Genomic DNA, 16,732 nt, shown 5'->3' with positions numbered 1-16,732 from the left:
GGCAGGAGAGAGGGAGGAACAGGAAGCAATTGTTTAATGAATATGAGATTTTCCTTAGGGTAGATAAAATATTTTGGACATAGCTATGGTGGTTGCACTATATTCTGAATGCATTAACTGCCACAGAATTGTTCATATGAAAATTTCTTATTAAAATAAGAAAAAAATTCAATTCAATTCAATTCAATTAATTAAAAATTAATTAAAATTAAATTAAATTAAATTAAAATAAGAAAAAAGGAAAAGGTATATTTTTAGAGTGATTTTAGAAACAAAACTTCCTTTGAAGTGGGTAGTTTGTTATGTCCCTGGCTAGAGCATAGACATTTTCAGAGGAACCTAACTTCCAAGAGATAATTCAAAAGCTTGACTTGACCTATATAGAATTACTTTCTGTAAGTTAAGAAATAATAAAGATGTCTAAGGTAATACTGATCCCCAAGTAGCTGTGTTAACAAAGAAAATAATAGCAATGAGGTAGCTTGGATGCTTCAGAACCACTGGCGTGAGAACTGCCAACCAATCTAACCAGATTTAGTTACGGGAATAAACGTAAGGGTATGAGCTGGAGTGTGCCTTAAAGATACTTGCTTTTTTTTTTGGAACAGTCTCTTCAGGCACAATATATTCTGTAGAGTCCTTAAATTCTTAATATGCAATTATCTTTTCAGAATAAAGTTCAATAGCAGGTACCATAGGTATGTGCAATCTGTATCACTTGAAATCAAGTAGAAAATTCATGCAGTGTGGTGTTTTTAATGTTGTATTAAGAATATTCTTAATGTTTAATTAATGTTGATTTTCTTAGAAAGGGTTATGATTTTATAAATATTCCCTTATTTTCAGAGATTTGTGTCAAAGTATTTAGGGTTTAAACCTCATGGTGATTGTAGTCTTACTTTTTTGGATATTTGATAAACAATTTGTGTGCAATTTGTGTGTGGGAGGGTGTGACGAGAGGAGAAAGTGATAAGGAGAATGTAAGGAGATTTTAACAGTAAACCTAAGTGAGAGGTCCTCATTGTTATCCTGGTTTAACTCTTTTGTGGCTCTGAATTTGATCTGATTTGATTCATTACAGATTAAACCCAGGATGACCTCAAACTCACTGAACTACTCCCTGAATTTTTGAAAACAAGAATTTTTTAAGCACAATCAGGCAATAATGCAGACTGAACATTTCAAATAGTTTTCTGTTTTTAATTAACTCAGTGTATTGTTTGTATGTTTTTTAATAGCAGGGTCAAATTCTGACCCTAAAATACATTTCTCTAAAATTCATTTCTATAATTGTAAAATTTAAGCCTGAAATTCCTTTAACATTTGGAAATATATTCTTATTTGTTTTTTTTTTTTTTGGTACCAGGAATCAAACTCAGGACCTTGCGCTTGCCAGGCAGGCGCTTATGCCACTGAGCTATATCACCAGCCGAAAATACAATATATTCTTTAAAATAAAGAGATACAGCCAGATGTGGTGGCTCTTGCCTATAATCCCAGCTAGTTGGGAGACTGAGGCAAGAGGATCGATCACAAATTCAAGGTCAGCCCAGGCAACTGGATTTAGCGTGACACGGTCTCAAAATAAAAATATTTTTTGAAAGGGCTGAGTGGTAGAATGCTTGTCTAGCATGGGTGAGGCCCTGGGTTCCATCTCCAGTACTAAAAACAACCAGTTGAGTACTCACACACACACACACACACACACACACACACACACACACACACACACACAGACTGAGAGACAGGGAGGGAGAGCTTACCTCCACAAGAAGAAAAAAAGAAAAAGGTTAGATTTACAATTTTGGTCCCTAGTTATGATTACAGTAGAAAAGAACAGCATAAAGAATAAAGATCAATAGTTAAAATAATTCAATATGGAGTATATGATAAAAATATATTAACAATCATACCCATTTTGAGGTCCTCCATCATTTATCACATTTAAGTGACACAACTGCTTTTTCAAGTGAAGTTTGTAACTTGCATTAATTCTTAAAAATAACATCTGGAAAAGAAATAAAACTTAAATTTCTTAAAGATCTCCTGAAATAGAAAATGTAAGTATCTGAGTTAGTAATATTTTTAAAAAATAAAACTATTTGAATATACTTTTGGAATTTCTCTGCCAGTATTTAATTGCAACCTCACTATGGTTTTTCTCAGTTGGACAAAAGCTCTTTCCTCCTTCTCAGCAGTATTTTTTTTTTTTTTTTTTTTTTTTTAGCAATAAGACTACCTTTCTGTAGATTGGAAGGATTCCTGTATGCTTTATAAGTGTGATCAACTATGATAGGTAAAAAGAATAAAAAGCAGTGAAAAATTTTGTAATATATTAACTAGAACTTTATAGAGAAAAAACAGACATTGACAGAAGCAGATAATTTTATATTTAACTAATAAAATCATTTCTAAGTATTTTATTACTCTTCTGTGCATCTTTAACGCAGTGGCCCATCAATTCTTTGGGAAACAACAGATCTACAATTATATATTTTCTATGAGAAAAAGGTATATATAGAATCACTTGCAGAAGTTTTGTGTAGTTCTGGTATTCAAGTAGCAATTAATGACATAAAACACATAACATTTTTCAGTTTTTGTTGTTGTTGTTTTTTGGATCTCATTATACAGTCCAAGCCACCCTTGAACTCACTATGTAGCCAGGCTGGCCTTGAACTTATAATCCTCCTGTCTCAGTCTCCCAAGTGCTAGGATTACAAGCATGCACCTCCACCTCCAGCAAATCTGTAACTTTTGTCCAGCTTTGACAAGAGTACCTTTAAATTATGGTACAGATAGAAACATGAAGTATCTATATGCCCAGCTCCCTAACCTGGCTGTCTTGCTCTCAAATTAGAATTTAGATAGCAAGTACAAAAGGTCAGAGCATCAGAGGTAAGGGATTTTGCATGTAGAATGACAATAATAGGCTGACTAGGAAGAAATTAGAAGGAAAAGACCCTAGTGGGTAATCCCTGTGTCATGTTCCTCCTCAGGCTGCAGTGTGCCACAAGGGAGCTGGAAAAGATTTAATCATGCAGTTAGTATAATGAATAAAAACCTAAAAAATATGAAAAAAAAATGGCAAGAGCTGGTATAAGATGGAGGTGTGAGGGGTATGAGAAAGAAAGCCATTAGAGAGAGAGTAGGCAAGAGACACAGAAAGCTAGCACCTACTCCTAAAAACTATTTCCATGTACAATTAGACACAAACAAAAGTAAACTTGTCTGAGCCACAAAAATCCCAGTGAAAGTGAAATTCATTTATACATTATATGACAACTAGGTTTATAACACTGTTTATTATTCTACAGCTAGGCTTTAATGGGATCATCTGATGTAAAAGTACTAAGTTAAAGACTGGGGGGAAAATGTTGGAAGCTTCAAATTTTCAGGAGAGGAAAACAAGGAATGTAGTGGGCTGGGAGGTCACCGGCGAGTGAAGAAAACAAAGATTTTGTAGGGAAATACTGTAAGGGTGAAAGGGGAAATACTTCATAGGTGAGAGGTGCCAAAGACAATTCTTTTCCTATTTTTTCTACTATATACCACTCCTGTTAATTCAATAAATACTAATGATCAAGCAGATTGAGTTGGTTATGCGTGTTAATCTTATTGACTCCATCTCTAACTCTTTTTATATCCAATATGGATTATAATCACAGCGAATTAACAAATTTTACTACTCATTGATAAAAGCCAACTCTGACTTTCAAACTAATAATGAGTGATGTATGTAGAATCTGACACCTCTAAATAATGGGCAAATGGAAAACCTGCTTTTACAATCTCTGACCATGCAGTAAAGTTATAGCTTTCTCCTCTCAGAACGAAGGGCAGTTAGAAAATTTTAAATATCTTCCACTACTACAAACCTAAAAAGAGGTAACAATCATACTGGAACATGAACTAAGCTTACTAGTGACAAAAGGGTGTAAAAACACACCAATCTGCATGGATAGTACAGTATATGTCATATATACAAAAGTAGTTTGGGGAATTACTACTCACTTGTGTTTGTTCTTCTGGAAGAAGATCGAATATAGCTTCATGCATTTTTGCCATTTGCTTACAAATATTCCTGAAACAGGCAGAAGGAACGGGAGCTTTCACCTCATACTGGCAGAGAAAAATAATAAGAATGATGCTTAGGTACTTTGGATTATATATTGTCTTCACTATTCTCAAGACATATGTTTAATTTTATGAGGAAATATCAAACTGTATTCCAAACTGGCTGGGCCATTTTACAATACCACCAGCAATATATGAGGACTTTAATTTCTCTAAAACTTCTTGTTTTTTTAAAAACTATTCGAGTGGGTATGAAGTATTATTTCATTGTGGTATCATCTTTACCCTCTTTTAATGATACACAGCGCCCCCACCCAATTCATGTCTATCTGGTACTCCTTGAGGTTACAGTGGATTAGAGTGTGCCTGATATCCACTGACTGGTGTCTTTATAAAAGAAAAGAGAGAGAAATCCAGACACAGAGATGCACAGAGGGAAAAAAAACCCATTTGAAGATAGAGGTAGGTTTTAGTGTAATGCAGCTCCAAGTCAAGCATTGACAACAATCACCAGAAGCTAGTAAGAAGCAGGGAAGGATTCTTCTCTAGAGCCTCTAGACTTTTACTCTTCCTCTTCCTTGTTTTCTTGTATTAAATCAACATCTAAGTCTCACCTATTATACTTTCAAATTATTTTGTACATTAGTTTGTTCTCTACGTCAAGAGTTTCTCAACCTCCACACTATTATCATTTTGGCTTGGCTAATCCTCTGCTGTGGGTGCTGTCCTGAATCAAATTTTTAGCATATCTTGGTTTCTACTCATTCATTAGCAGTAGCCCCTTGTCCTCTATCATCAAGTTGTGACAATCAAAAAGGTGCCCAGAATTTCTTAATCTAAGACAGAGCATTAAAATTCTCCTAAATCATTTCTTTACTTATAACATCTTACATACTCTACCTCTTCTTGTAGTTACTGATACATTTCCCCTACAAGATATTTTGCTATGTGACGGCAAGATTTTTCTTTTTATTCACTCTTGTCTATTCCTGTCTTACCTACACAATTATTTGCTTGCAATTTACAGAATGAATGCATAAGTGGTGGCTAAGACATTAGATTAGGTGTTAGTACAATAAGATATTATTGTTTTATTCTAACCACACAATTGTACCCGACTTATTAGCTTATTAGAATTAGTGTATATTATTTAAGGTCTCTGTTTCCAATATTAAAATTTTAGGTAAGAAAATAAAAAGCTGAAAACTGAAAGGCAACTCAAAAGCCAAACTTGTCCATTATGTTGGTATGAATTAAAAAACAGGATTAAACTCTCAAGCAACACAAGAAAACAAACAGGATAGAGTGTGGCAAAGAGAGATTTACTCACACAAAGACAATATAACATGCCAGATAACAGACAGTATCAGTGGAGAAAATTAGGAAAGAACACTCTAATATAAAACCCTGGCCACATTCCTCAAGTAAATGATACTAAAACTGAAAAAAATCCAACCAAACAACAGGGAGAAAGTGTACTGTTTTGTAAAAAAAACTTACAAAACATAATAATCAAATGCAATGAATGAATCAAGTAGAAGGTTTTGACCAATAAGTATTGTAAAAAAGATATTTTAGGATAATTAGTAATTTTCAAATATAAAAATAGATGATATTGAAGAATTATTGTTAATTTTGTTAGGTGTGAAAATGCTATTTTAGTTATGGAAGAATATGTTCTTTAGTTTGAAAAACTTAGACTTAAGTATTTAGAAATGCTATAATGTCTTAAAGTTACTTTAAAATACTTTGGCAAAATGGTATTAACTGTTAATTTTAAGTGATGAGTATAATAAGAGCTCATTAAATAATTTTTCTTCATGGAAAAAACAAAGAATAAATCAGGTTGTTTCAGGGGAATTCTTGTTCAAAAATTGGGTGTGATCAAAATGAAAGATTAAAGTCAGGATTTTAGGAGTACTGGCACATTCTTGGTTTTGCTTTCATTAAGCCTATCACAGCCTACTACTAGTTCTACTTATTTAACATTTATTCTTCACTGTCAGCAGTTTACAGTCTTTGCTTTATTACATGGTAAACTTCTTGAAGATGGAATATGTTAGTGGCTTTTGTTACACAAATTGCTTTTGAGGTTAGCTTGGACTTGACACCTATGAAAAAAACAGAGACTTTCTAAATTTTTCTCATGAACTAGAAACTCAATAGTCATAAATAGAAAGGTATGTGTGCACATAATTGTAAATTCCTTAAGCTTCTTAAAAGAGAAGCACAGAGTAATACTTATGTAATCCACCACACTAAAGGTTTTCAAAGTGTGGTCTGGGAACTGGGAGTCACAGGTCCTTTCAGGGAATCTGGTAAATAAAAACCATTTTCAGGATAGTACTAAGATCTTAGTTATCTTTTTGAACTCTCATTCTTTCATGATTAAACAGTGCAGATTTTTACGTGACTTGTAATGATGTTATCATTCTGAAGACTAACAGAAGGTATGTCTGTGTATTCTTGTGTTTTAAAATACAGTTTTAATTGGTAATATGGAGTGCTTACTGATAAATTACATAAAAGTTCCTTGAAGCCCTCAAGGAATTTTTAAGAATGTAAAGGGGTCCTCCAACTGAAACTTAAGAACTATTACACCAATGCAGTTTTATTTTTCAAGCATTCCTTTGTGAATTTCATTTTCAAGGGATTAGATATGTCTATCATTTTATCTTGTCCTTTTATGCTTCTTATGTGCCTACTACTTCTTCAATTTCAGAATCTGAAGGATCTAAGTAGGAAGAAAAGCAAATCAAAGTTTCTTACCCTGAACTAGATAGTGGACAAAGAACATACACACTAAACAAGCCTTCAAACTTTCAGGTTATGAAATTTATGCTTTCGCCTTAAGACATGGATTGAAGAACTTAAGGAAAAAGATAGGACAAAAGCAACTGGAGTGCTTAAATGACATTTTCCTGAAAATACCCTCCCACTGTAGTTGAGAATTCTTTGGAGAACATCACTTTGTTTAATAACCTATTGGGAATGAAAAGCAAAGAAGAAGCAAACATTAAAACTGATTAGCTATGAGGGAAATAATGGAATACTTCAGATCACAGTGCTGTTTAAACTTTTTTAGCGTGGAAAACAAAGCAACATACTTCATCTCAAATTATTTATTTTCCTTATTTTGATCTTTGTTCTTTCTATTCTGTCTCAGAAAGGTCTTCAAACTAAAGTTTACAGTGGACCCTTGACTGACAAACTCAATTTGCTTCCTAGGATTGGTTGTAACTCAAGTTGTCAATTAAAAGCTCAGGATCCTCTACACAGCCTTCAAAGTCTCTCTCCTACATACTGCAGATCTCTGTGTCCTTAGAGAGACATTGTCCCAGGATTTCTCAATTAATCCCGCACAGGAAAGGATGCTGTAGTGTTCCTTCTAAAACTCTTTAAGGGTTAAACCTGTATCCGAGACCATCTGGAAGCGTAAGTGGCCAGCATTAGGGTCATAACTTAAGATTTTGGTTATAAGTTAAAACTAAAATTCCAGTCATAACCTAAGTTATTCAGTATGTCAGACTGTCACACTCAAAGGTCCACTGTATTGTGAAGATGGTATACATCGGTCAATGCAACTAATATAAAAAATAGCTTTGTGCAAAGTTTCTATCATTGTTGGAATCATCTCCCCTGCTCCCTCTAGCCCTTTAGAAGATAAATATCAACTACTTGGGAACTCTGAACAATTTCATGAGTTGTTTTTAAATTCTAGGGCATCTGATTTGTTAGACTGGTTGGACCACTTATGGGTAGCCTTGGTCATGGCAGATAGTCACGTTTTTCTGAAAAACTGTTAAAAATTCTACAAATCTAAATTTTTTTAAAATTTAGATTCTCTTGTTATCCCATCTTAACTTGTGTATAAAGATTCTCTACAAAATGAAAAGTGACAATGCCTTTGTGAATAAGCAAAGCCTAATGATTTTCATAAGTTGTTACCTTAGATAACAGCTTGTCAAATAAGCTATCCATTATCGCTACAAGCTTCGCTGCTATTTCAGCTATGTGGTCATGGTAATCCTGTAATGAGAAATAGTTCTGGATTTTAAAGTTCCTGAGACACACCCAAAAAATACTTAACAATTTAGGAATTAAATTTATGACACTTCAATAGAAAACACATGGAAAATACCTTAGTGATATGATCAAAGTGCCTAAGCATGTTATATTGCTTAGGTGGTAGTCGAGCTTCAAAATGAGTTCGGATCACAGGAATGTAGTGCACAATTAACTGCAAACATCGTGAAGCAAGAGCTGAAGAGTGGATATATAACAGAAACAAAAAAGATATTAGTTGATTTCAATTGCAAATCAAATTAAGTAAAAAAGTCAATTTTATTCAGACTTCAGTTTATTTCATAAAGCAAGAACACCATGGCAGAAGGCAACACATTTTATTTTTCGTAAGAAAATAATTTGGTAGTGACAAATGTAATGAACTTTCCCAAAGGAATTCAGTTGTGGGAAGTACCAGTGTAAGGACAACAACGAGACAACTGATTCTCTCCTGCCATCTGAATATCCTTCAGCCCAAAATACTGCATTATACACTACAGCTTTACATTTTCTAGAGTGATGCAACTTCCAAGTAAGTTATACTTGTTACAGTGGAAGTTCTTCATAGCATTTCCCCAGAGATTAGTTTCTCAGTTATAATACATAACATAATGAAGTAGCACTTGTCACTTTTACAGCCTTTACTTAGGGTCATTAAAACATCAGGTATAATAAAAGCATGATAAGAAAAGTAACAACTCTTGTCATTCTGCTGTTCATGAAGTACTTCTGTCTTTAAGTCCCCATTAAGTCATATTTTTAGAAAAAAATGAAAAAAGGAAAAATGACATCATTATAACACCTTAGTATATGAATTAAATGGAAGAACCCATACCCAAATTTTTTGTAGTTATTGTTTTTAGTCCAACAACTTGCATTGCACCAGCTCCAAGAACTAACTGGCAACTTCTTGAATTGAAGTACTAACAAAGGAAGCAGAAAAATAAAATCTCATCAATTTATTAAAAACCAATCTTTATATGCTGGCAATGTCTTAACTGTCCTAAAAACATAGTCTTCTTTCATCTCATTCATGGACTAAATGGAAGCAATTAGGACCTATTTATGCAATAATGAAAAGGAGGGGAAGAGAAATTCTAAACCTTAATATTTACTTCTGGTAGGAGAAAAAACTGAGAAACCATAGAAATCAGTTTTTAGAAATTTTCATTCAAAAACTAGTTCAGTTTCAAAACTAGTTCAGTCTTATTTTCTTCACTAAAACTCAAGTTCAGGATAAAATTAACCAATAGAATATAGGTTTTAAAAAAATAAAACCTTTCCTATATACTAGCAATAAAAGTATGTTGGTATGAAATAGCTGAATAAAATGATCACCACATTTTCATTTTATATCAATGGTTCTGAAAGAATGATGTAAGAAAAATCTCTAACCTTAGTGAGATGAATTTTGTAAAGTTCAGTGAATTCCTTCCATGCACATGTGAAACCAGTCCAGGTTTTTTGACCTAAGTGGCCTCAGTCATGTTCAGCACCTAACGAACAAATCATCTCCTGTCTCCAATGTCATTAACAACTCTATGGGTGTAATGAGGAATCACTAAACGTGGCATGAGAAGGAAGCAGACAGCCTTTTTTCTAGTAACATGTTGTGATGTAACCATGATCAAATATCACAAAATTAATGCCTTAATAGTAACTTGACCTTGAAATGTCTTAGAGTTGAGAGATTAGTTATACTTTAATAATGCAATTATTCCAACTATTTTTCATAAAGTGGTGAAGTCATACACACCTTCAGTAAATCTGACAGACGAGTAAGCATGTCAGTAGTAACAGACGGGATGTTATCCACACACTGGCAATATTCAAGAATAATTCTTATTAACAGCAATACAGTTCTATTAAAAAAAAGATGATGCACAGGCAATCAAAACAAGAAAAACTATACTGATTTGGCATATAAAATCAAATACTTAATTAAAAATTAATAATTAAATTAATTACTTAAATCCATATAAATGCTTTATAAAAGTCTGTTTCAAATAATTGACTCAACTAATGAAAAACATGTACTACTCACCCAACAACAGCATACTGTTGTCCCTCAACAATAAGAACCTCAGCTGGTTTCCTTTCTTCTGTAGCTAGAGAGTAAACCAAATAAACAAGAAAGAAAAGAGTACATGATGAAACAAAATACTGGTGAAAAAGCTGAAAACAATAGTTCCTACTGCTGGGTGTGGCAGCGCACGCCTGTAATCCCAGCACTCAGGAGCCTGAGGCAGGAGGATTGTTGCAAGTTCAAGACCAGCCTAGGGTACAAAGTGAGTCCAAGGCCAATCTGAACTGCACAGCAAGACCCTGTTTCATAAAGGCAAAAAAATTTTAAAAAGTTCCTACTTAAGGTTGGGTGTGGTAGTACATGCCAGTGATCCCAGCACTCAGGAGGCTGAGGCAGGAGAATGGCTACAAGTTTGAGATCAGCCTGGGCTACACAGTGAGTTCAAAGCCAGCCTGGGCTACATAGCGAGACCCTGTCAGAAAGGGAAAGGGAAAGGAAAAGAAAAGTAAAGTTTCTATTTAGGGCTTAGAGTTTCTATTTATTTTAAAAATAAAGTTTCTATTTATTTTAAAAATAAATATTTAATTGTTGAGAAGCAATTTCACAGAGTAAATATATTACATTGGGTTCAGAGTTAAAAACATTTGAAACTGAGTGATAGTATTGTCTATTATTAGAAGCATGACTTTAGGTCAATTACTTAACCTCTTTGAGTCTATATCAGTACCATGAAATGTAGATAATAATATCTTTCAAGGTAGTTAATGTGATAGAGATAATGACTACAAACTGCCCATCCTCTAGGCCTGATACATGATAGATGATTAGGAAGCAGTTTTTTAAAAACTTTCAAAACTTCTTGGAAAGACAGAATAAGCACTTTAAGTGGCTGCCTTTATTATTATCATTTTTAGAATGAGTTAATTTCTAAATTCAATGGAGAGATTATGTATTTAATTCTTAAGATTTCAACACATTACTTCAAGTGATATTTTAAACTGTTATATAATAAAATTTGTTATCTTGAGGAGAAAAAAACAGTGGACTGGATTATTATCCTGGATCAACTGAATGAATCTGATTACCATAGGCAAGTTATTGCTCTTCCCTAAACTTACAGTCCCTTTGAACACTAACACACAAAATGTCTACTACTTCTCTTTCATGCATAGAAGTCCAGTGCTATGTAACTTCTAATCACAATTCACTTTGTATGTGATACTATACAGTTTTTGAGGCAAGGACTGTTTGGTAACTAATTCTCTATACTGCAGAGATGCAACAGTATAGCAGATAAGAACCCTAACATCAGTTTGCCTGTATGTAGATCCTGACTTTAACACTTAACTATGTAACTCCAGACAACTTGCTTAATCCTCTTTGAGCCTAAATTTCCATATTTGATAAGTGGCAATCTTAACAGTGTTTAGCTCATGACCTGTAAATGACCAAACACATATAAAGTACTTAGAACAGTGTCTTGCACCAAGAAAGTACACAATTAATATTAGTTCTTATGTATTAACTTTATCTCCTTAATGTCTAGCTCAATGCCTAGTAACTCAAAAACTGTATCATGAGTGAATGAATAATAATTCAGGATTCTTGATAAGAACTAATAAAAAGTTATTGGATGTCTAATAGTATACACCTGTACTATTCAGAGAGAAGAAAAAAGATGGAGGCAGAAGCATCAAAATCCTCCAAAGAGAAAGTGAAAATAGTTCACTATGCAGGAAGAAAAAAAAAGGTTAATCCAATCATTCTGTATGCATTAATTAAAAAATCATTCTCATTTAAATAACAGTGGAATTTAAAGACTATGAACTGCTCAGGAACAGAAAATGTACTTGTTATCCAACACAGCATCTCACATAGAGGGAAGTCAGTCAAATATAGCTTGAAAGACTTGATGAATGATAAATCTTACATTTTGCTAGTATCATATAATCAATTTAAAAATTGAAACCACCACCTAACACTGTTACCTACTGAAAAGTCACCAAATAGCAGAAATGTACTTAATTCCTTCAATCCCTCTCTGCCTTATATAAACTTATTTTATAGCTAATCTTAACCCCTTCCCATCTGTCATAATGGTAGAAGAGGTAGGGAGTCTTTCTCTTATTAAACTCTGTTTTCAATTCGTGGCACCTTGCCCTATAAACTACCCTCTCTCACTGTGAATTACTTCTGTTAAATATAAAAATGCAGCTTCTCCTACCTCAAAAACCTCTTCTCTCAACTACCTTCTGAGTAGATTAAGGTAACAATCTCTCTGATTTCACTCATGTCTTGAGCTACATTTCACCACTTACTTTTCCTTTCCAGCCAAACTTATTGAAAAGGTATACTCTATTTGTCTACGCACCCTTAGCACTGACTTCAATCACTACACTAAATTACCTGGATTGCAAGCCATCTCCTATATGTCAAATATTGTCATTACCTTATTTTACTTTCTCTTGTAGTGCAGTTGCATTTTGTGCAAATGTATGATACACAATTTGAGAATATTTCTATGTAAAAAAATTAAGCCTTCATCAAATGCACAAAATTTGAAATAATGCAACTACCTTCTCCATTAAAAATATTCAGAAACTTAGCACTTTTAGAATGTGTGTAAATTTAATTATCATATGACTACATGTCAATTTGTATACAAAAATATCTCCTTACCATTATATCCCTTTCATATCAAACTTAATTGTATTTGGCACCAATGACAATTCTCTCCCGTTGAACCTCCAATTTTGACATCTATGTTCTTGATTACTTCCTACTTCTCCACTCCTTTGTTTTTATCCTTGCAGTTTTTTTTCCCTCTACAGTGCTTTACATTTTGGTGTCCTCTATCATATAACTGTATTACTTGTGATCAGACATATATTCTTTTGGTTTCATTCATTAAACTTAGCTTCTTTAAAAACAGAATTATAGCTGTTATCTGTTTCAATATATGACACAAAATGGAAGCTAACTAATATTCCCTGAATGAAAACATATCTCTAGACAATTGGTATAGGAGTTGAGAAAGACATAGCTGTAAAATTACATAAAGCTAGGTTCAAGTCCGGGTATAATCTGTGTACAATTGTTCAGTCCCTCTAAACTGCAAGCATTCTCATTGTTAAGGCAACAATAGTAATGTAATTATAGGTTGTTCTAAGGATAAACTGAAATAATGCATGTAAAACACATCACAAAATGTTTTGGCATGTGGTTAACACTCAATAAGTACTTGAAATTATTATTACAAATTACTATAAATACTTTTTCTGTCAACTATTTACTATGCTTCATTATTAGTTCTAGGTTTTTCAAGGCATTATAAATTTTAAAAATATTTAGCATTAGTACAAAATAAACAAACAACATAAGTTTGGAAGAAAGTGTGAAACAATATACATACTCCCGGATTTTTTTTCAGGTAAAGCAATCTTTCCACCTGATATAGAATCAACAAGATCCTGAAATTCTGCAGGAACATCAGCTTGCTTCCAGCGCTCATTATCCAAAAGAAGGCTATACAAAATTAAAAAGAAAGAAAGCTAACTTTAGTAATATTTCAACACCATCTTCTTTGAAAATAAAAGGAAGAAAACCTCAGTTGAGTACATAACACTTTAAAAGTGTTGAGTATCTTAATAAATTGGAATCATTCATAAGTACTATACCTATTTTTTCAGAAAGTATTTTTATATCTCCTAGCCTAATCAACGAGAACAATGAAACATAATTTACTTAATTTTGAATGAGGAAAAAAGTCTACCTATTGAGGACCTTTCTGATGAGTACTTTATAATAGAAGTAACATTCTAACTCTATTTTGAAAAGCCAAGAAATGTGATTTTAATTCTATAATTTGCTTTTATCAAAAACTTTTTTCATTAAGAACTTTTGGCTACCCAGTCACTTAAGTTTTCTTTCTTTCTACAGTAATAATTGTACTTTACAACAAACAAACCAAACTGAAGAATGAAACATATGGTGATGATACCTGAGCTTGGTTTTTCTCTCTTCATGAAACCTATTTACAAACTTGTTAGCTTGGCTCTGAAGTGCTCCAAGTAATGACATGCTTTTTCTTCCACAGATCTGTTCAGTGTCTAAAATGAATGTTTCCATTAATCTAGAAAGTGTTATAAATTCCATGGAATTTAGCTTCTCAAGAAAGCCATCCTAAATTTTAAAAAAACACAAAAATCATGAGAAGGAGTTAGTATATCAAATATGGTAAATTATAAAACCAATATCATTTAATGAGTATCAATATTAATTGTCACTTTCATAATACATTAATTATATTATTAATATTTATAATTGATAATACTTTATCATTCAAATGAAATTTTACACTACTTTAGACCCAAAAATAAAAAACAGAAGATGTCAAATTTTACTCTCATTCTATACAAGTAATATAGTAACTCACATGAATTCAGCTCATACTATAATTTTCACAATATTGTAGTTTAATTTTATTAATAGCATCTATATTTAATTGTATAGGTGTATAATGTATGTAAAACAGCATGTTAAATGTAAATTAATCATTAAGGTTTTATATTTTAAAATAAATCCTTTGATAGTCATTTAAAAATAATGTTTTGGTAATTTTTAAAATTTCTCTTATTTAATTATTTTACATATCAGTCTCTCCCCTACTCTCTCAGTATCTTTACAACTTAGTTCCGCAGTTCATGAACTTAATTTATTCCACAATTCTGGAAAAGATGGCCATGTTCATGTTTGCAGGAAAGACGATCATGGTCATGTTTGTTACCTGATGGCATAGTTCACAAACAAAAACAAAATTTTGCCAAAAACCACTTCTGTTTGCAAACCAAATTGTTCAGAAGCATTTGGGAACTGAGGTACCACTAATACCAGTATCTTTATCTATTAATTGTTAAAACTATAATATGCATATAGAGACTATAATATGCATATGAAGGTATACAATTACGTAACTCTGGATCTTTAAAATAATGTTACATATAAATATAAAACATCTAATGCTTGGTGAAAATACCTTTGCTCTTGCCATGAGAAACTTGACAGCTCGATCGTGGCATATGTCTGAGGCACTATACAATAACTCCTGGATATTATTTGCCAGCTTTCCTAACTCTACATCAGTTAATTTCATGTCTTCACTGACCCTGAAAATGATAAAATGAGAATTAAGGAAAATCATAAACACATTATTCTCTAAAGGTGATATATCAATAAAGAGCTGTAAAATTCACATTTGAAGAAAAATTTTGTAATCTACCAAATACTTTATAGTTTTTAATGGTGAAGTACCACCTAAACATGCTCAGATAATATATATTTTACCTAAAATCTTATGGAAGAATAATTATTTACCTCTGTGATAGTGTTTTAATACTTAGTTCACACTCTAATTTGTGGATTGGAAAAAAATGTGGTATATATGAACATAATAAAATATTATTTGGTGTCAAAAATGAAGGAAATTCTGATGTTCATTACAACATGATTGAGACCTGAGAACATTATTGTAAGTGAAATAAGGTAGTCACAGAAAACAAGTACTGTATTGTTCTATTTGTATGCATGAACTAGAGTATTCAAATGGTGGTTGCCAGTGGCTGAGGGAAAAGAGAAATGGGAGTTGCTGATGCGTAAAGAGTTTCAGTTCTGTAAGAGGAAAAAGTTTACTCTCCACCCTTCATGCGCCCGGTGCAGACAGGAAATCCTGACCTAGAAGGCCCACAAACTGCTAATAACACCGGGGTTCACGTCTGGACCCTCCCTGCACGTGCCCTGCGCCACCCGAGGTACTAAAGCAGGTGGTCCATGAACTGCTGGCACCCCAGTTCATGTCTGGGCTTTACTTGAGACCTCACCTCCCGGAGGTCACAGACACAGGCACTCCATAATCACTGCCAGTGCTGTCCATGATAACTGCCAGTGCAGCCCACGTCTGGCTGCTGTGCGCACCGTGAGCTGCCTTGAGACGTGGAATTAAGTGGGCCACAAACTGTTGACCCTGCGATTCGAGTCTGGGTTCTGCCTGTGCCCTGAACTGCCTGGGGACACAGGAGCACTCATGTGTGATTGTGCCACCAGTGCAGCCCACTTCTGGGTCATACTCGGGCCCTGAGCTGTCAGGGGACAGTGGACCAGACAGTCTGTCATCAGCTAACATCACAGTTTGTGTCTGAGACCTGGGAGAATAGATGAACTTCACCATCTGCCAGAAGACCTTAAACTAAGCAGCGCATCTTGGCAAACACTGAAGAGCAAGCCTGACTACCAGGAAAACTAGGGACACTAGTGACCTTAGCTGAGCTGCCAGGGAAGAGCGAGACTGAGCGTTCTGCCTCCACCATCAAACATGACAAGACGAAGGACTAAAATGCAATCTCAGAACTCCACCCCACTCAGAACAAGTCCAGGAGACATCCACATAGGAGAACTTGGTAAACACACACCGGAAATGGCTGAAATAATTGAAATGGAAGTAAAGAAACAACTCCATCAGGCCACAGAAGACATCAGATCACAAATAATCTCTCAGGAAAAAATGAAATG

General features: G+C 33.7%; 1 protein-coding gene across 1 annotated transcript in view; it reads right to left on the bottom strand.

Annotated features, from left to right (window-relative positions):
* Positions 1-16,732, bottom strand: part of Vps54 (vacuolar protein sorting 54 homolog (S. cerevisiae)) — a gene marked incomplete at its 5' end in the record, with an annotated part of 114,644 nt that overhangs the window by 9,359 nt on the left and 88,553 nt on the right. Inside the window, 10 exon segments of the mRNA XM_005385705.2 lie at positions 1,914-2,008; positions 4,015-4,122; positions 8,026-8,106; positions 8,219-8,340; positions 8,978-9,065; positions 9,899-10,004; positions 10,187-10,250; positions 13,581-13,693; positions 14,169-14,350; positions 15,204-15,333. Coding sequence (XP_005385762.1) covers positions 1,914-2,008; positions 4,015-4,122; positions 8,026-8,106; positions 8,219-8,340; positions 8,978-9,065; positions 9,899-10,004; positions 10,187-10,250; positions 13,581-13,693; positions 14,169-14,350; positions 15,204-15,333 — 1,089 coding nt within the window.

This window comes from Chinchilla lanigera, unplaced genomic scaffold, assembly GCF_000276665.1.
Source record: "Chinchilla lanigera isolate Chin_1 unplaced genomic scaffold, ChiLan1.0 scaffold00023, whole genome shotgun sequence".
In the NCBI taxonomy this organism is placed as follows: Eukaryota; Metazoa; Chordata; class Mammalia; order Rodentia; family Chinchillidae; genus Chinchilla; species Chinchilla lanigera.
This window is presented reverse-complemented; position numbering and strand designations above follow the sequence as displayed.